Source organism: Athene noctua, chromosome 15 (assembly GCF_965140245.1).
Source record: "Athene noctua chromosome 15, bAthNoc1.hap1.1, whole genome shotgun sequence".
NCBI lineage: Eukaryota > Metazoa > Chordata > Aves > Strigiformes > Strigidae > Athene > Athene noctua.
Genome location: NC_134051.1, coordinates 3561272 through 3579918, shown reverse-complemented (window position 1 = coordinate 3579918; position 18647 = coordinate 3561272). Strand labels below are relative to the sequence as shown.

Below are 18647 nucleotides of genomic sequence, written 5' to 3'. Positions count from 1 at the left end.
CGCAGCCCCTCCGGGTTCCGATGAGCCGTTATGTCCGTTCTCCGACCGGGTTTCACCCAGCAAGGCAGGAGAGCGGCCTCGGAGGGCCCCGAGGCGGAGCCACCCGCTCCGCCGCAGAGCAACTGCTCCCCGAGGCCCGGCTGCCGCAGCCGCTCTGGCGGGGGGTGCCGCGGCGGGGTGCGGGCTCTGGCTGGGCCTGGCTCCCCCAAACCTCCTGGCGAGGGTCCCGTCTGCCCCCCCCCCTTCTCCCGGGTCCTCTCGGCACGGAGCTCGTGCTGCCCCTCACCCGGCACAGTCTCCCTGGGCCCCCTCCCAGGGGCTCTCCCGGTGCCCCCCGCCGGGGCCCGGCCGGGGGGTTCCCGGTCCGACGCCGCCGCCTCGGGCACCAGCCCCCGCGCATGCGCAGCAAGGCGGGCCCGGGCGCGGGGCGGGGCCACTGCGCAGGCGCGCTGCCGCCTCCTCGCGCGCAGCGCGGGCCGTCGCGCGGCGCCGGTGGCGCAGGCGCAGCGCAGCGCGCGGGCCAAGATGGCGGCCGGGGGCTCCTCGCGCTGGCTCGGGGCGGCCGCCGCCGTGGCCGCTGCCAGGAGCCGCGGGCCGGGGGACGGGCGGCTGCCGCTCGTCTGGCTCGTCCGGGGGCTCAGCGTCCCGCCGCCTGCCGCCGCCTCGGCCCGCGCCGCCCGCCGCCTCTTGCCGCTGTGCGCCGGGCTCTGCGCCGCGGGTGAGCGGGGCCGGCGGCGGGGCCTCAGCGGGCCGGGGCCGGGGTCGGGAGGGGGGTGCGCGGCGAGCGGCGGAGCCGTCGTGTCGGGGCCGGGCGGAGGCCGGGCCCCTTCCCCCGGCTTTGTCCCGCCTCCTGCCCTTGGCGGCGCCGTCCCGGCCCTCACCCGGCCCCTCTGCCCTCCTCTCCCGCAGGGACGAAGCGCGCTGCCGCCGCCGCCGCCTCCTTCCACAGCAGCGCTGCGGCCCACGCCAAGGAGGACTATTACCAGGTGCTGGGGGTGCCCCGCACCGCCACCCAGAAGGAGATCAAGAAGGCCTACTACCAGGCACGTTCGGGCGCGGGCCCTGCCGGGGGGGACGCTGCCTGCGAGATCCCAGTGTTTGGCCCCGCTGGAGGCTGGGGGGTGGCGGTGGGAAAGCTCGTGCATCGCTTTGGGGACCTCTTCAAAAGTGTGGTCTGTCTGTGCTGTCATCTGGGGTCTCCTCCCAGCAGGTACTGGGATTGCTGAGAGAGTCAGGAGCAGCTCCAGTTGTTCCTTATATTGGGATGATAATGGAAAATGAAGGCTTTCAGTTCCCTAAAGCACAGATAGTGAATGCCAAGCCCTGCCTAATGTGTTTTTCCTGGTATGTGAGATATGCTAAAGTAAATTACTTCTCTCTGTCTCTAATAGTTTGATTTTTGTTGTTTAGCTGGCAAAGAAATACCACCCTGACACAAATAAGGATGACCCTAAAGCTAAAGAGAAGTTCTCTCAGCTGGCAGAAGCCTATGAGGTAATATGCAGGATTTTATCATCATGCAGAGGAGGAACGACTGGAGAGTAGACTGGGGGAGGGAAACATTTCTTGTGTGCATTTTCTGTAAAACCATGTCTAATTTTTAATGTCTTATACTTTAGGCTTGAATGTCTCTGTCCCAGCGGTGTCTCCTGGAAATTACTTAGCCCAAGTATCTGATTTACCTGAACGTGTTTTGGGCTCTTCAGTTTGTGTGCTTCTTCTTAGCAGTGAGTGACCAGCATAGATGCTGTGGTCACTGCAGTAGAATTATCGGTCAGTTTAAACAAACAGAAAACCTGTCAGCAGTTATCAGCTGTTTGAGACAGAGCTACCTTCCACTTTGCAACTCTGGTCCTGTTTCTTCCTGCTCTTTAGCTTGTTCAAAAATCTTGTGCTGGTTTTTGCACTCAAGGGTTTCCATATTTACCCCAGCACTCTTATTACCAGCTTTCGCCTGATATATTAATGATTGACTATGTGATGTAAGTTATTCTTGCTTGTTATAAATTAGTAAGATCTTGTCATTTTCCTGATGATAGCTGAGAGATACCAGGGAAGAAGCAGCTTTTTGGTAATTCATATGCTACTGAGAGCCGGGATAGCCCTCCTGATGACAGCGAGGTTTGAGAACGTGGGCTTGTGTCTGTAATGCCAGTGGCCTTGAATCCTCCCGAGAGACGTTGCTCTGCAGATACAGGCTGCCCAGTTGCTCAGGATCTGTATAGTATCCTGATGGCATCGTTCTTTTGCCCCGAAGGTGTTAAGTGATGAAGTGAAGCGGAAACAGTACGATGCGTACGGCACGGCTAGTTTTGATCCTGGAGCAACAGGTGCTGGTGCTGGGCGGCAGTACTGGAGCAGTGGTCCATCGATTGATCCGGAAGAGCTTTTCAGAAAAATCTTTGGAGAGTTCTCAGGATCCCCTTTTGGCGATTTTCAGAATGTCTTTGACCAACCCCAGGAGGTATGAAGGGCATTTATTTTTCAAGTAATGAAATGAAAATGGGAAACGAAAAACTCAAAAGCTAGAGAGGGACACTAGTCTGTGACAGATCATTTCAGGAGTGAGCTTAAGCAAATAATTTGTTTCTGGGAATGTTACGTTGTATGGGTGGGCAAGTCAGGTATTTTTGATAAGCTGTGCAGATACATTCTCCACACCTCCAGGTAGAATATTTTTTCCAGACTTCAGCTACTTCACCTGGTGTTTACTGACACCAGTTGTTGCTGCCAAACAATTGCATTATTGTAGAGGCATCTTTTCTGCTGTGCATTGATTTACATATGTCTACTTTGATCTGTAATGCTAAAAACCACAAACCACCTTTTAACTAGAAAACAAGCCTTCCAGCATTAGGTTTGGCAGTTTAATTGGCTTAATTTTGCAACCTAATGGGCTTAACTTTGCAGCAGAGCCCGTAATAAACCAAAACCTATGTCTTGTTCTTTGTACTGCAGCTAAACGCTCTTTTAAGTGTTGACAGTGTTGGTTCATGTGCTGCCTTCAGAAATGTTTGGTATTCAGTATTTCTGGCTTTACTGAAAATAGCCTTTCTATTATAAACAGAATTTCCTATTTTGTGAAGTTACCTTTGCTGATGTAAAGAGTTTACTGAGGAAGAGCTTGGGATTTATTGCAATTGAAAGCCTTCTCCCTCACCTGTTGCTGAATTCCCATTAAACAAAGCCTTTAGAAGCATTAAGAGTTTTCCTGAGTGCAGAAAAATGCTTGACTTCTATTTTTACTTCCTTTTTTTTTTTTGTATTTTTAAATGAATTTCTGCTACACAGCTGCTCATGAGACTGGTGTGATCATTCCTGTAATGTTTGCTATCCTTCTGCACCCCTTTTTTACTTATATGAGAGATTATTGCTTCCTCAAGTGAGGCAGAACCCTTCTGATCTGTTTCTTCCCACCCTCTGTTACCTGGATGTATTTTAAGCATTGTTTGCAATTTGGCATAAACCAATTTCAGTCTGCTTGAGACTCCATCGCTTGTTGGCTGCAGACTGATGTCCATGTTTCCTTTACAGTATATCATGGAACTGACATTCACCCAAGCTGCAAAAGGTGTTAACAAGCAGATCGTGGTGAACATCAATGACTCCTGTGAGCGATGCAATGGTAGAGGACACGAACCTGGTACCAAAGCGCAGCATTGTCACTACTGCAGTGGCACTGGCATGGTAAGTGCTTTTTAAGACACAGGTTCTGCTGTGCTTTTCCTTGTTGGGGCAATTCAGTCCTCTCCACAGTGAAAAATTCTCACTACCGTCATCAGCTTATTTTGGGTGAAGCCGAGTTGATGTGGACTTGCTGTTAATAGGCCCTAGAAAGACTTTCTCTGTATTGCATAAGTTCTCCACCCAGCTAAAAACACTAGCCTTCAGGGCTAGGTCATCCGGTATCCTACATCCAGCAAGCCATATTTATATAATGTAACAGTTCTGAAATTACTTGGGTGTTACTTTGAGGGGTGGAGGGAGGAGGAGGGTGGTGATAGCCTACACATAATTATGAAATGAGAAGATTCAAGTTAGTTACAGTAAGTAACGGTCAAGCTTCAGGCTTTCAATTTCTGCACATCAAAATGGGTCCCAGCAATCAGTCGTCAGTGACCGGAGTGTCTTTCTGCCCAGAACAGATGTGGTTGGTGAGAGGAGACTGCGAGTTCTTCCCACTGTTTCCTTGTGTGCTGCAGTTTGGCAGGTGGCTTTCACACTTCAGTCCATAGCTGAGTCTCTATAACATTTTCCTGGACACTGGCAACAATTCATGCAAATGGATTGTCCTTGGATTCCTCAAAATACAAATGTTTTATAGTCCTTTGTGAAATAGCACTGAAGGAGCTTTGTTCCTTCTTGCACATTAAAGCCCTGAGATGGGAAGTGTTGTGTTTCCCTTGCCTCTGCCATACTAGAGTTGTGATGGTTTTCAGTGGAAATCAGAATGTGATGGCAATGGAATCTCACAGACAGCATCCTCTGGATTTCTGAGCCGGTTTTCTACTCCACCTCTTGCTAAAGGATATTGCTGTCCTATCAGGTTGCATGTGCGATTAGGAGGACTCAGATGTGTTGGGCCAGTTGCTGACAGTGTTTCGTGGAGTGAAAAGTACGGTCTCTGTACTAAATATTTGTACTCTGTGTTTTCTTCACTAGGAGACAATAAATACGGGCCCTTTTGTAATGAGATCTACATGCCGACGATGTGGTGGTCGTGGTTCCATCATAACAACACCGTGTGTAGTGTGTCGAGGAACGGGGCAAACCAAACAAAAGAAGACAGTGATGGTCCCTGTGCCAGCTGGTTAGTGGTGTACTTGTGTGCTGCTCTCTATTAAAGAACTGTAGTTATTTGCTTCCACTTGGCCAACAGCAACTCTCCTCCAGAGCATGGCCGGTCCCTGCCAGGTACAAATGTGACAGCAACATAACAAGTTTTGCTGCAGAGAAGTTACTTTATGAACAAAGCAGGTTGATAACTTGGCAGTTGATGAAAGGGCTAGTGATGAGATGAACTTTCTGGCCATGGATATAAATTTTCACTTTGCCCTTCCTGAGCTGAGGTTTTGGTTGTTGCATGGATCCTTCTAGTCAGGTTTTGAAAAGTGAAACTCAAAAGGTTTTGTTGCCTTGGGTTTTCTGTTTGGCCTTGAGGAAGCCTGGGGAGAGGGTGGGAATCTTGGAAGCCTTAGCCTGGCTCAGAACAGTGTGCTGATGGCCTTCCTCACCAGAGAGGGTACAGTGAGTGGTGGGGCTGAAGACTTGCTTCTATGAGACCGCCCTGGATGAACAGCTTGGAATTTTCCTGCAGCTAGTGGAGGCTGCCCAGTGTTCCTTAGTCTGATGTGGTTCCCTAAAGAATTCCATAGGGATTGAAGTAACGAGCCTGCTTGGGGCGTAGTGATCACCTCAGAGGTATAAACATGTGCTGACACCTCCTTCCTTTGGCCACAGCTCCTGGGCTCCTCTGGAGAGTTACTGTGCTGCCTGCTGGTCAGCTGGTGGCAAGAGTTGGAGGTACTCAGGTAACACGTGGATTGGAACGCAAGGTAACACTCCTTCTTCTTTTTTCTGATTGCAGGTGTTGAGGATGGGCAGACAGTTCGGATGCCTGTGGGGAAGAAAGAAATTTTCATTACATTTAGGGTACGTATTGTAAGCTGTTTTCCTTATTTAAGTTGGTTGATTGTTCCCTTCAAAACTGCCTGGGAAGCGACTGTGTGAATGGGGGACAGGAGGAAGAGCGAGTGATCCTTTGAAACAGCTGAGGTAACATGATCCACGTGAACTTTCTGAGACAGCAGGAGAGCCGCATTGTAACAAGCGGTGTAAGGTGAAGTCTGCTCATGAAGAATTGTGCTGCTTGTTCCAGGACGAGGCCCTTACGGTAGTGTGCATCAAAATGCAGAGTAGGCTCTTGATACCTTGAGCCTTTGACTTGGAAATGTGATGGAGCTGTCTGCTGGCAGAGGTGGGAGCGCCGCGGAGGGCAGCGGGAGCAGAGGCTGGCGGGTCAAGCGTCCTTTTTCAGACACGCATTAAGTGCTGCTCAGCACACATTTTGTAGCTGGGACCCTCTTCTGTAGGTGACCTGTCAGATGCATCTGTATGGGAGAGAATTGTTTTCAGCACCTTTTTAGAGGTGCAGGAGGATTTAATTCCTTCCAGCTTGTGAGACTGCTGCAGAAGTGATTGTCTCCCTCTTCTCTTCTGGCTTTCCCCTGTTCAGGGTACTGGGCAAGGCTTCTCTGTCTCTGCAGAATCATACTGATAAATTGACAACAGGATTGGGGGAGGGGGTTGCTGAGGTAGGAAGCAGGCATTCTCCTAAGCCTCCTAATTATGGTTATTTTTCTAAAAGACTGAACTTACACTTCTTAGCCATGCAGTTTGTGGATGGTAAAGGGTCTGACTACAGCATTCTGGCATGTCTTTCTTCTGAGAACCTGCAAAGCTGTTTACTGTGAGAACTCTGTGGTGGTGTGCTCACTTCTCTTTGCAACTGCCTGCCTTTTAGGTTCAAAAAAGTTCCGTGTTCAGAAGAAATGGAGCAGATATCCATTCAGACCTCCCTATTTCAATAGCACAGGCTGTTCTGGGAGGCACAGCCAGATGTCAAGGCTTGTATGAGACAATCAGTATCACAGTAAGTATGCTTATGTGGAAAAGCTTGGGCATAAATTTGATGTGGGACAGCAGAGACTTCCCCTTTAGTGCAAAGATGGTGCAAATCTCCAAAGTCTGCCAGTATTGTGTTTCGGACTTGTTCAGGATTGAGTGTCAGGTAGCTTGTGACCTGCTTGGTCACGCCTCCTTTCCTGTTTCTGCCTAGGGACAGGGAGAGGAAGGGCCGGTGGGTCGTTGGACAAATCCTGTCCAAGGTCTACAGACTGTGTGACGTTCTTTACTTGTTCCTTCAAAAGCTTTTCTGTCATTACTGAAAGCTTCTGAACACATTCAGATGCATGAATGTGCCAGATCTCTCCCATCCTACTTTGAAGCTTGCTGGAGTAGTTAACTTTTATAGACATGTAATTACTATATAAATGGTTAAACTAAAGTAATAAATGTGACACCTCTGTGTCGTAGATACCCCCTGGTATTCAGCCAGACCAGAGAATTCGAATGAGTGGGAAAGGCATTCCCAAGGTTAACAGTTACGGCTACGGAGACCACTACATTCACATAAAGATAAAAGTTCCTCAGTAAGTAGAGCTAATGCAAGTTTCTGTGAAAACTTGAACTTTTTGCAAAACATGTTGTTCAGAAGGATTTTTTTGAAAATGCCTGCTTTATGAAGATGATTAATTTCCCACTCTGCTTTTTATTCTAATGTGAGGTACAGGTTTTTTCAATAAAACCATTTGGCAACCCAGGTCTAAAAATCCTAAACCCTGCAAATGCATAATTAGTTCTGCACCTGCATATTTGCCTGGCTATCTGATTCTGTCTGGATCCTGGTTACATAAATTCAGTGTTTTGGCTTACAAAGTGTCTGTGCTCTCGCACCTACAGCTTAAAGGAATTGAAGTCCTTGGCAGCTGCTTTTCAGACTGCTTGGCCACCCTTGGCTCCTGTGGTGAAGGAAACTTTTTAGCTTGTATTGCTGCGCTCTGCAAGGGAGTTCATTTCCTGAGGTCTCCCCACCAGATGTGTGTTCTGTTGCAGCTCCACAGGGTTCTTCTCAGCACTTGAAAATGTTTTTGTTTTTTTCATTGCAGTTTGGTGAAATGCATATCTCCTCTTCCGCTGGTACTTGTTCTTTGCAGATTGCCCATTTTAAGAGCACCGTAGGGATTCTCAGCATCTGCCAGGTGTATTTGTCTTGTACTTCCAGTAGCTGTTACCTCTCGTGTGTACTGCTGGAGAAGGTTAAGGAAGTCTGTAGAGACACTGTCCCTAAAGACAAGCAGAACCAACACCTCTCTGTCTTTGACCTGCAGGAGGCTGACGGATCGCCAGAGAGCCTTGATGATGAGCTATGCTGAGGACGAGGCAGATGTGGATGGCACAGTGAACGGGGTCACAAATACAGCATCGGGTGAGTGGGGGGAGTGAGTGCTCCTTTGGAGATACTTCTGGTCTGATGTTAATAGGCTGTAGCACAAAGCAAGGAGGGAGCCTCTTTCCAGAAAGCTTCACTCCAATACTTACTTAGGGCAGATCTGTGCATGACTAGAGTGTGGGTGTTGAGGTACTGGGGGTCCTGACAGGTTGCGGTGAGTCGCTGTGGTGATGAATGCCTTCCGCTCCCTGCTTCTGCCCCTGTGCCAGAAGTAACTTGTCTTAGTAGCAGAGGTAGAAGAAGAACGTGCTTCAGGCCAGTTTTCCGTGTGAGCTAATCCATTGTGTTTCTGACCGAAGTGGGAACGTTTCTCCTTGAAAGCTGGAGGGGAGTACTGCTGTCAAAGCTGCTCTAAGCCATACCTGTGCACGTGGGGGAACCTGGGATAGGAATGTTCAGTGGTGCTGAGTCAGTAGACAGTGTCAGTGTGATGGAGGGAGCAACAACAGTGGGGAGCTTTGCAAACCTGCTCTTTTGGCTCCAGATCAAAAATTTTGATTCAGCAATTACGTGTTTTCAGTTTCAGGGGTGAGTTCCCTGGCATCAGTGACAGCTAAAGGCAAAACACAGTAGAACAGTAAGGCAAGAGCTTTATCTTTTGTTACTGGAAAACAATTTTTTCTTTGCTCATATTGGAACAGTGAACTTGTTAAAGCTGGTTATCTTCTTGTGCTTGAAACCAAAAAAGGGCGTGTTTGACTCTGTACAGCCAGGGAAAGGTGAGAGTCTTTCAAAGCTGCTAAATGATCCCAGGAACTCGAGTCCTCTCTACTACACATGCCAGAGCCTGAGGAATATATGCTGAAGTTCGGGATATTGGAAGGCAGTATCTGCCAAATATTTGTCAATGTTATGTTTTATAGTGCTTCCGTAACACAGAAGTTACATCTTTTCTGCTGAGGGTAAACATTAAAGGTCAGCCTTGGGGGAAGGGGAGAGATCTCCAAGCACAGAATGTGCGTTACAGCTTTTTAAAGATGTTTCTGTGCCAAAGGTAAAAAATGTTCTCCGTTTTTTACAATTAAGCAGTAAGGTGGATTACAAACAATGCCAGTAGTTTGCAATATAGAGACAGGCTGTTGCTCAGAGCATATCCTTGCTCTGGGAAGCAGAAACGTGCTGAGTGGCTGGAGGTTGTGTTCTGCCACAGGCCTCGATGTTTCATACCATTGCATCAGTCAGCTTGGGAGCAGCTGGGGGAGGATGGGGAGGACTGGACTTTGTGTTCTCTGTGCGTGAAGAAAGCTTGAGGAGGATTTGGGGATCCTCTTATTGACAGTTTTACTGCCAGAATAAAGAAGATTAGCAAAGAGGTCTCCTTTGTTTTTGCTGTAGCCACTTCTGGAGGGACAAACTTCTCAGGACCTGTTTATACAGGAAAATTATGCTTGTTGCTGCCAGTAAGATTCCTTATCTGGGTGCTTGTTCTGAAATACTTGTAGCCTTTTTCATTCTAGCTTGAGTTTGTTTTCTGCTTGATACTGTTTGTCTGAGCATTGGTTGAAATTACATGAGTCAGGGTCCCAGTATGATTTTGCACCACTTTGCTCTAAAAGATCATGATATGACCATGAAACAGGAAGAGAGGTTGTTCCAGGGACACCAATACAGCTTTTTTTTGTCTGTAAAGTCATGGCTGGCTGTGGTCAAGTTAACTTGGTTTTAGTGGCAGATTCTCAATTCCAAGTGCTTGTTTCTGAAGCCTGTGGGGTCCCTGGCTTGACTCTGCAGCACGAGAATTCCCTCACTGGCTGGGGAGAGGGGAAGGGAACGGTGTTACCTGGTCTCATGGTCTTTTCCACTTCTGGGGTCTGGGCCTGACAGTGCTTTCACTGCAAGTGGCCCAGTACTGTGGCTTGCTGCCAGGTGCAGCATGCAGGCAAAACCAGCTGCCTTGACCATTCCCTGTCTAAAATAACCTGCTCACTTCGTCAGGGGTGGTGGCTACAGGTGGGAGATTTATCTGACTGCAGCCCTTTGCTGTTTGTGTCCAGGTGGCAGGGCCACGGCTAGCGCTGACGCAGGCGGGGATAGGCCTGAGGCTGAGGAGAACAAGGAGGGATTCCTTTCCAAACTTAAGAAAATGTTTAGCTCCTGACACCCTATCTGAGGTAGGAGGCCTCTTGTGTTTTATTGTCGTCTTGCCCACATGCTGAGCAGAATTTGCACTTCTTGGGAGGTAGAAGCAGCAAAAGCACAGTGTTGCTTCTCACTTAGCCTCAGGCCTTCCAGCCACTGGTGTGAAAAGCCCTAGCTGTCCCCTGTGACCTGGAGCAAAAAGCCAGGGACTAAATTGCATCGTTTCTACAGCAAAAAGCAGCAAAAATGTTGGGCATGCCTTCAGGGAGGTTGCTGGCCTCCCCTGCAGCTCTGCTTCCTTATCCACTCAGTGGCTGTACCCGACTCAAAGCACCGAGGGTGTTACTGGCCTGGTAAAGCTGGGACTGGGCAGTTCTGTTGCCCGCACACAGACTGGGCTTGTTGGGAGGTGCAGGTGGGCTGCAGGGCCTCTGGTGCCAGTGTGCTTAGGCTGGACTCGCCCCTGCCATGGGCTTACAGCACCCTGGAAGGAATTGGTCCTTGTTGTAAAACACCGCAAAGCCTGTGCCACTCAAACAAGCAGTGTTAGAACTCAGGGCGCCATTTCGGTGGTGCTGGCCTGCTCTGAGGGAGTGCTGTGGGCTTGAAATCTTCTCTGGCAGACATTGGTGTCTTGGATTGCAGGGGCTCAGCTTCCTGTCACTGCAGGCTTCAAACTCATCTGCTCTGTGTTGCTGACAGAGCGTGACACAGGGCAGTGCTCTCCCGCCTGCACTTGTGCCTTAGGCCAACTCGCTCAGGAAACAAATGTGTCTCTTGCCTCAACTGCAGGGAAACGTTCTACTGGAAACTAAGAGCCAACAGCAGCAGATCATCTTTGCAGTTGGGAATGAAAGTTTCTGGCAGCGGGCTCCAGAGAGTGAAGGATGTCAGTCAGCAGCACAGTGTGGATCCCAGTGGGGGAGAGGCTACAGACCACTGAGGCACCAACAAGCATCATGATACAAAACCCACCCACCGTCCCAGGCACTGGTCATGAAGGGAAAGGCCAGCTTTGCAGATTCGTGGTGCTCTCTTGAGGTTGCTCCACAGCCCCTACTGCTGCTAGAAGCTTATTTGGTAAAAAATTAAAGTTGAAATTTTATTTAGAATCTGAAACCGTGGAAATGTGAAATAAAAATTGTCCTCCCAGCACAGAGTGTTGGGTGGAGTCCAGGATGGCTGCTGCTCACTCAGGTGCCCTGTGCTTGGCGAACTTAGCACTGCTTATCTTCTCCCAGGAGACTTGGTGGGTCAGTGGGTTTTAGCCCTGTGCTCATGACAGCTCTCACTGTCCTGCACACCTCTGGGAAAGAGCTCCCTGGGGCTGGATCTGCCTGCCCAGCTGCCTGGCTCCCTCCACAGCCCTGGGATTTCTTAGTCCTGCTGATTTCCTCCACAAAAAGCAGCAGTGGAACCTGTGCTTTGCCACAGGTTTCCCTTACCCCCTCAAATTAACTGAAGTTACAATACAAATGCTGTCGCTTCTGAATGGGTACAAATTTATCACCAAGCCCTTTGTCAGTTTGGGACAAAGCCTTTTATTACATTAGCGCAACACCCATAGCATAAATGATTGGTCATTGTTCCTACATGTGTGAGAATACAAGTGAAGTGGATCACTCCTTCCAGGTGGAGTTGAGCTCTTGCAGTGAGTGTTTTCATGGTTACTGTAGCCTGCTGTTGTTAGTTATACCGTGCAGGTGCCATCAGCCCACATACTAATCAACCAGCTAAACAAAGGCATGTCATAGTCTTGCCCTTCTTAATTTGCTGAAATAAAGCACATGTTGCCTCCTGATTAAACTGTCTGTAAAGTGATTCTGTATCCATGTAAATAAGATTGACTTCATAAAGATATTTAACATGTGCTGTGCCTTGCTGCCTTGTCTACTCTCCCAGCCTTGTCTGTCACCCCCTTTCCCTCCCCCTGTAACAGGCAGGTCTCAGACAAGGAGCGGAGAGGGCTGGATGTCCTGAGCAGCCTTGGGGGCTGTGAGGGCCTTCAAGTGCAGACAGAGACCCCCCCCCCGTTTTGTGGGTGCTCAGGAGCCTGCGCTGGCCGTGGGTCAGAGCTGCCACGGAAAGAAAGTGATCCTGAGAAAACAACCCACCACCACCCTACAGCTGTGAAAACACCCAGAATCACTACACACACCCCTCCCTGGACACAGTGTGCAAAGGTAGCGCTTCTCCCACCATCTGCCAGCAGCTGTGCGGCCTTTCCTCCCGTGCTGCCCCGAAGAGTCTCACCCGAGTGACAGGAGAGCCCTGGAGCACACGCAGGGACCAAGGCTCGGGTCAGCCCTTCACCTGGGCACCACGGGAGGCAGTGGGGCTCAGTGCAGCCCCCTTTGGCCCCCCATTCCTGCCCCCTGCTGCAGCAGCTCGGGCAGCAGAGGAGGGAGGGCAGGGTCAGAAGGCGGCCTTGTTGTCTGCCACCCACTGAGGGAAGGTGCGGGCCTTGGGGTTGAGTTTCATGGTCAGGTCCACGTTGCGGTCTGGCTTCAGGGCATAGAAACGGAACATGGCAGCCAGTTCCTTGGCCCCAGGGAAGTCATGTTTCTCATAGTCCTCTGGGGAGATCTGCAAAAAAAATTTAGGGGGAAAAAGCATTGTCATAGGGCAGAGTCTGCTGGGGTGTTTCCCTTAGAGTATGCAGGGAAGTTGAAGAGGGCTGCATTAAAGCCATGTTATCTCCACTGGTGAGGAGGCTCTGCTGCTCTGAAAGTTAGGTGTAAACAGTCAGGGTGGTGTAAAGGAAGCAGCAGCCCTGTGGTGTGAGGGCAAGGCAGAGGAAAGTGTGCCTGAGCACACTGGTGGGAGGCAGGATGCAGCAGAGCCCTGTCTGACAGTGCTGACCCTCTTCCTCCAGTGCAGTGTGAGAAGGGGTCATGGTAGAGAAATCACACTGCAGAGATGGCGAGGAGCTTGTTCTGGATCTTCCCAAAGCCACAGCCATGGGCAGGGCAGTGCCACTGAGCACCCAGCAGCAGTCTGGCAGGGGACAGCCCACCCTGCCTCGGGCCAGCGCCTGGCTCTGGCACACACCACGCTCTCCCCAGCAGCAGAGGCCCAAAGCAGCTACAAGGGGGCCCTTCCCTGCACCAGGGCACAAGCCGTGGCTGAGGGGTTCTAGAAACACAGTCTTGGGGGGTTCAGGAGGGCTCTGGAGAGCCTGAGCAACCCAGGCTGCCACCTGGCCCCCCAGCACTTCCTTCCCTCCCTGAATCAAAGGGTTGACCACTGCTTCTGCACTGCACTGGGGTGCCAGGAAGAGATTCTTACTTGTCCCTGGGAGAGCAGAACCTGCAGGAACCGTCAGAGGTGCTTTGTTTCTACTGAAACGTGCTTTGTTCTCAGAGCAGAGTGCCACTGCACCCCTCCTCTGTTGCATCAGCTGCCCAAGGGGAGCAGCACAGCCAAAGCACAAACAAAAAGTAGCCCCGGACTACGGAGAGGCCAGGAACGCTGCAAGGGTGACACAGCAAGGCCCTCGGGGCAGACGTGCTGAAGGGAGTGGCAGCAGCAGACCTGCTCTGTAGGGGCCCAGCCCTACCAGTAACTGCCCGGCCCCTGGCTCTGCTGGAGACCTTCCGCTTCAGCCACGCCCAGAGCCAGGCACCGACCCGCCCGGGTGCACCCGTGTGCTCTAAGAGCACGAGTTGCCTCGTCCACAGTACCAACAAGGCAGTTTTGGTGCCAACGTGTGCTCCAGCCGCACACTGGGGCAGCGGAACTAATCCTGTACACTGAGCTACAAGGGCCCTCCGTCCCAACAGCTCCCCACCTTGCTACTAGGGCAAAGCAGTGTTTGTTTTGCCACTGCTGTGTGTGCTTGGCCTCCTTCTAGGCCCCCCCACTATTCCAGACCAACGGGAGAGGCCGGGTGTGCGGCTCCCCAGGGTGCCCACCCACAGCCAGCAGCAGCCCAGCCTGGGCAGGGACCTGCAGAGTGTGAAGCTGTTGGGAAGGTGCAAGGATCAGCCCCCCCCCACCTCAAGGGAGGTTGCAGGACCCTCAGCTTCCCCTCACTTCAAGAATACCACAAACACCAAGGGACGCTTCCTACCTTGCTGGGTTCCACGGTCTTGCCTGTCTGCTGGGAGAGGACAGCGGCATACTCCGCCTCGGTGAGCTTGCCGGTGCTGAGCCCGATCACTTGGCCTATGTACTCCTCTGGGGACTTCAGCAGGCAACGCACAACAGGCCCGATGTCCTCCACCGCCATCCCATCCATAGGGGTGTCCCCCATGGGCAGCTCTGCATGGAATAGAGACTGTGATGCCAGCCAGAGTGCAGCTCTGCTTGAGGGAGCCCAGCTCTGAGGAGGTGCAGCTGGAGTTTTGGGCACCCAGCCTCTGAACATGAGGTGAGGAAGAGCTGAGAGCACCTGTCAGCGTGGGAAGCCACGAGAGCACCTCCAGGGCTGTGCTCCTGAGCAGCACCGTGAACTCGCCTGGATCTGCAGCCCCACCTCTGACCCCCAACAGCCCAACTGCAGGGAGCTGGGCTGTCCAGAGACACTGGGGGATCTACAGAACAGCCCTCAGCACCAGAAACAGGACCAGGATCCCACTTAATTCTTGCAGGTCACCAAACAGGTCTGAAAGACCATAATGCAGCTGCAACTCGCTGTGGGCAAGCTGGCACAGGCCTTTCTTCCCCATCAGTCTGCAGCCCTGGGTGGCTCCTCTGCCCCTCAGTGAGCCTCTGCACAGTGGGAGCAGATGAGAACTACAGGACAGTGACCTGGAGAGCAAGAAGTCACCTCTTACCCAGGACAAAGGTATCTCCCTGCGGGGCCTTCTGCGGCTTGAAGATGGAGAGGAAGTTCTCGAAGTAGAATGGCAGTCGGATGATTGTGGTGGGAACACCAACCTTCTGGAAGTACTCCTCCACCACACCTTTGCCGTCAAAGTGGAGCACCTCCAGCCGCCCCCCTGTCAGCTGCTTCACGTTCTCCAGGCCGCTGTACACGACGTGGCGCAGACCCAGGCGCTTCGACAGGTCAGCAAGTCGCTGTCCCTGGGTGAGGGGTGAAGCCGGCCATGAAGAGGGGAATGGGACGCGCAGGGGCTCTCATTGTCCCCCCCACTTCCCTGCTGTTGCACTGGGCAGGATCCGACACGCTGAGCAAACCCCACAGCTGGAACCAGGGCTGGGCAGACCCAGCGAGCCCCGCAAGTTGCCCAGGTGGAGAGGAATCCTCTGCTTACGCCATCCTACATTAGAAATGTTACACCCTCTCCAGCTCTGGTGCTAGCTCCTCTGCCAAGCACACAAACACCAACCCTAAAGACCTGCCAGGCCCAGCATACCTGCCCTAACACACCTTATCTTTTGTTTGCTGCAATCCAGGTGTGGCCATCACGCCACCTTACGAAATCTGCTCTGGGGTGAACACTGCCCTTGGGGAAGGCCCTGGCATTTCTGATACGCATTTGGCCCGAAAGCTGCAAGTGCAGGACCACAGGCAGCCCTGGCTCAGCCCCTGGAGGGTCTGTGGAGCCCAGTCTTCCCACTCCTGCTCCTGAGCAGTGCTCTCCTCCATGCCAAGTCTTGTTAAAAACTTCCTGAAGGCACAAAATCCTGGAGCCATGGGGGAACAGGGAACAAGTTCTGGCTTTGCAAGAACTGGGACCTGGTTTGTTTATAAGGCCTCAGGACTTTTCTGGACTGGCCACTTGAACTGTCAGGGCTGTCATGGCTGCACGACCCCAATGCCACACAGCTGTCCCTTGATCCCCCCCTCCCGGCCATTCCGCACGTGGTCCCAGTTAAAGCAAGCACCGGTACCTGCGCGATTTCCTTCTCTTTGCTGCAGTGCTCCCAGAAGTTGGTTACAACAAAGGCTCCGTAAGCACCCGCCAAGGCCAGCTCCAGCGATGGCTCATCGTCCTGATCCGCCTTCACGACCTCAGCTCCCCTCTGCTTCAGCTCCTTGGCCTCCTTCTTCGTGGGGCTCCTTGTCACCGCGCGGACCCTGAAGGTCCCATCTTCCAGCAGAGCCCGGGCCACGCAGCCCCCCTGAGCCCCTGGGCGTGCAGAGCCGTTCAGAGCCATGCGGAGCCCCGACACCGCACAGGGCTCTGATGCTAACGGGATCTGGGACGAGCCGCGGCCGTGAGACAGAGCTGCCTGACCCCGCGCCCTCCCTGGGGCACAAGGACCAGCCCCTCATCCCCAGGCCCCTGCCAGCCCCACTGCCCCTTCCCTGTGCGGCTGCTCACAGAATCATCAAGGTTGGAAAAGCCCTTGAAGCTCCTCCAGTCCAACCATGAACTTCACCCTGACCGCTCCCAACTCCCCCAGATCCCTCAGCGCTGGCTCAGCCCGACTCTTCAACCCCTCCAGGGATGGGGACTCCCCCCCTGTCCTGGGCAGCCCATTCCAACGCCCAACAGCCCCTTCTGCACAGAAATCCTTCCTCAGAGCCAGCCTGACCCTGCCCTGGGCAGCTTGAGGCCATTCCCTCTGGGCCTGGCGCTCGTTCCTTGGCTCCAGAGACTCATCCCCCCTCCCTGCACCCTCCTGTCAGGGAGTTGCAGAGGGCCAGGAGGTCTCCCCTCAGCCTCCTCTTCTCCAGACTGAACCCCCCCAGTTCCCTCAGCCTCTCCTCGTAAAAAAAAAAAAGCCGCTCCTGCAGGCGGGCGCCTTCCAGCCCCCACGAATCCCCACGGGGCCCCGGAGCCCGGGCGTTTCGGAAGCGGGGGACGCCCCTGCCTTCACCTGTGGGGACCCTCCGCTTCCTCTTCCTCCGCCGCCGGGCAGGGCACCGGGGCTCGGCCCATCCCTCGCCCTCCCCACCGGCCCGGGCCGGAGCCCGGCAGCCCCGCGGCTCCCGGAGGAGCGGCGGCCGGCGCGGGCAGGGGCCGGGCCTTTCCCCGAGCACTCACCGGTTGCCCCGAACACCACGATCAGCTTTTTCCCAGCCATGAGGCAGCGCGGCCTGTCCCGAGGCTCTACCAGGGTGAGAGAAACAGAGAGGTCGCACCGCCGTGCGGGCCCGCCCAGGCCGCGGCTCAGCCCCCGGCCCGGCCCCCCTCGGGCGGGGTCCCCCGGGCACGGCGGGCGGCGGAGGAAGGGGGCGGCTGCGGAGGCCCATCGCCGGGAGCCCGGGGCGGCGCGGAGCCGCGTCCCCTCACGGGTCTCCTCACCTCGGTTCGGCTCCGTTCGGATCGGTTCGGGTCTGCTCGGCTCCGTCCGGCGGGGCGGGCCCCACCTGTCCATCTCTCCCTGGCCCCGCCCCCCGCGGCGCCGCGCTCAGCCCGCGCGCCCTCGGAGAGCGGCGGCGTGTCCCCGGGCGGCTCGCCAGGGGCTTTGCCCCGGAGGCGTCCCGGGGCTCGCAGCCCCCCGCGCTGCAGGAGCGGGAGGGGCTGCGGGTCCTCCGGCAACCGGCCTTTCCTTGGTGGTCCCGGAGCGCCGGGGTTCCAAGGAGCATCCCCCTGCCCCCTCCGGGGATGGGACGGTTCGTTATCCCCAGGGAAATGACTTCTGCCCCGGGCTGAGCTCGGGGGACTGTCCCCGATCACCCCCCGGCCAAGCTACTCCACAGGCTGAATTGGTAAATACGTTGGGAAATTTGGGGTTGAATCAAGTAAACAGCCCAGAAAATACACGACGGATGCGTTACATAGAGTTGCAAAGAAATAATTCAGAGGCATTAATTAACATGAATAATTGTGAAAGCGGGAGGTGCAGCCCCAACTAACTTCTGCACAGTCATTTTTGATGTGAGGGATCTTTAGCTGCTGCTTACCGGGAAGGTGACAGCTAATGGGACTTCCCAGATGCCATCTCCTCCTGACCCCAGCCCCCTGACAGGGTGGGAAATTCCTGACAGACCTAACGCTTGGGAGGGGAAAGGTTTAACCCCTTAGCGGGTGCAGCCCTAGGGTCAGCAGAGAGCAAGGCTTGTGCCCGGAGCAATCCCTGGGAGATGAACAGCCCAGAGCGGAGGCTGGAGGTCCCAGCTCCTGCTTGCCCCCACCTTTGCTCCCCAAATACAGCTCACCGGGTGCAGCCGGTCTGGCCATGAGCCCACCCTGATCCCCACCAGCTCTCCATCAGCCATCATCATCACCGTCATCTCCACCATCAGTCATCGACCACCACTCAGCGAGACTTGATGTGTAATTACAGATTTAGATATAGCTTCATTAGCGCTACCTGTTAGATATAAACGGACACCACCAGAGCAGGTCTTCTAACAGGACGAGCTATTTTCATGTATTTTCACCACTGACTTCTGCTTACTCTGAGCTCTCCCAAACCATCCCAGCAGCATCAGCTTTTAGCCCAAAAAACAGGTCGCTGGTCATCAAACAGGCATCAAACCCCACCATGATTTGTGATTATCCCATTGTTATGGTGAGATGCGCTTCCCTCCCTTCCCTGGGTGCTGCTGCCCTGCCCTGGGACTCATGAAAAGCAGATTTATTTGGGTTTGGCCTCAGTGCTGCTGTGCCACCTCGCCCACCCTCCTTCTGGGAGC

At 53.5% G+C, this 18647-nt stretch overlaps 2 protein-coding genes across 3 annotated transcripts; one reads left to right on the top strand and one right to left on the bottom strand.

Moving 5' to 3' along the window:
- The first annotated feature begins 516 nt into the window (after positions 1-516).
- Positions 517-12020, top strand: DNAJA3 (DnaJ heat shock protein family (Hsp40) member A3). Of its 2 annotated transcripts, XM_074919052.1 has the most exons (12): positions 517-718; positions 910-1043; positions 1411-1494; positions 2258-2464; positions 3535-3687; positions 4663-4810; positions 5588-5652; positions 6524-6652; positions 7096-7211; positions 7950-8047; positions 10066-10182; positions 10943-12020. In XM_074919052.1, the coding sequence occupies exons 1-11, from the start codon at positions 526-528 to the stop codon at positions 10167-10169; spliced, it is 1431 nt and encodes a 476-aa protein (XP_074775153.1). In that variant the 5' UTR covers positions 517-525; the 3' UTR covers positions 10170-10182; positions 10943-12020. The 2 variants fall into 2 exon arrangements, with proteins under 2 accessions (XP_074775153.1, XP_074775154.1); XM_074919053.1 differs by lacking the exon at positions 10066-10182.
- Positions 12021-12152: 132 nt separating this feature from the next.
- Positions 12153-17375, bottom strand: NMRAL1 (NmrA like redox sensor 1). Its single transcript, XM_074919054.1, has 6 exons — positions 17311-17375; positions 17050-17115; positions 15950-16188; positions 14929-15178; positions 14223-14413; positions 12153-12736 (listed from the first exon to the last, which is right to left on the bottom strand). Exons 2-6 carry the CDS (start codon positions 17087-17089, stop codon positions 12566-12568), a joined length of 891 nt encoding a protein of 296 aa, XP_074775155.1. The 5' UTR covers positions 17090-17115; positions 17311-17375; the 3' UTR covers positions 12153-12565.
- Between the last annotated feature and the right edge of the window lie 1272 nt (positions 17376-18647).

Bases quoted from the DNA above. Each gene is read 5' to 3' on its own strand.
- DNAJA3 (XM_074919052.1), top strand. From the start codon at position 526: ATGGCGGCCGGGGGCTCCTCGCGCTGGCTCGGGGCGGCCGCCGCCGTG. The intron at 3,688-4,662 runs GTAAGTGCTTTT...TTTCTTCACTAG, and splicing joins ACTGCAGTGGCACTGGCATG to GAGACAATAAATACGGGCCC. The intron at 5,653-6,523 runs GTACGTATTGTA...CCTGCCTTTTAG, and splicing joins AAATTTTCATTACATTTAGG to GTTCAAAAAAGTTCCGTGTT.
- NMRAL1 (XM_074919054.1), bottom strand. From the start codon at position 17,089: ATGGCTGGGAAAAAGCTGATCGTGGTGTTCGGGGCAACCG. The intron at 14,414-14,928 runs GTAAGAGGTGAC...TATTCCATGCAG, and splicing joins GGGAGATACCTTTGTCCTGG to AGCTGCCCATGGGGGACACC. The intron at 12,737-14,222 runs GTAGGAAGCGTC...TTTTTTTTGCAG, and splicing joins AGACCGTGGAACCCAGCAAG to ATCTCCCCAGAGGACTATGA.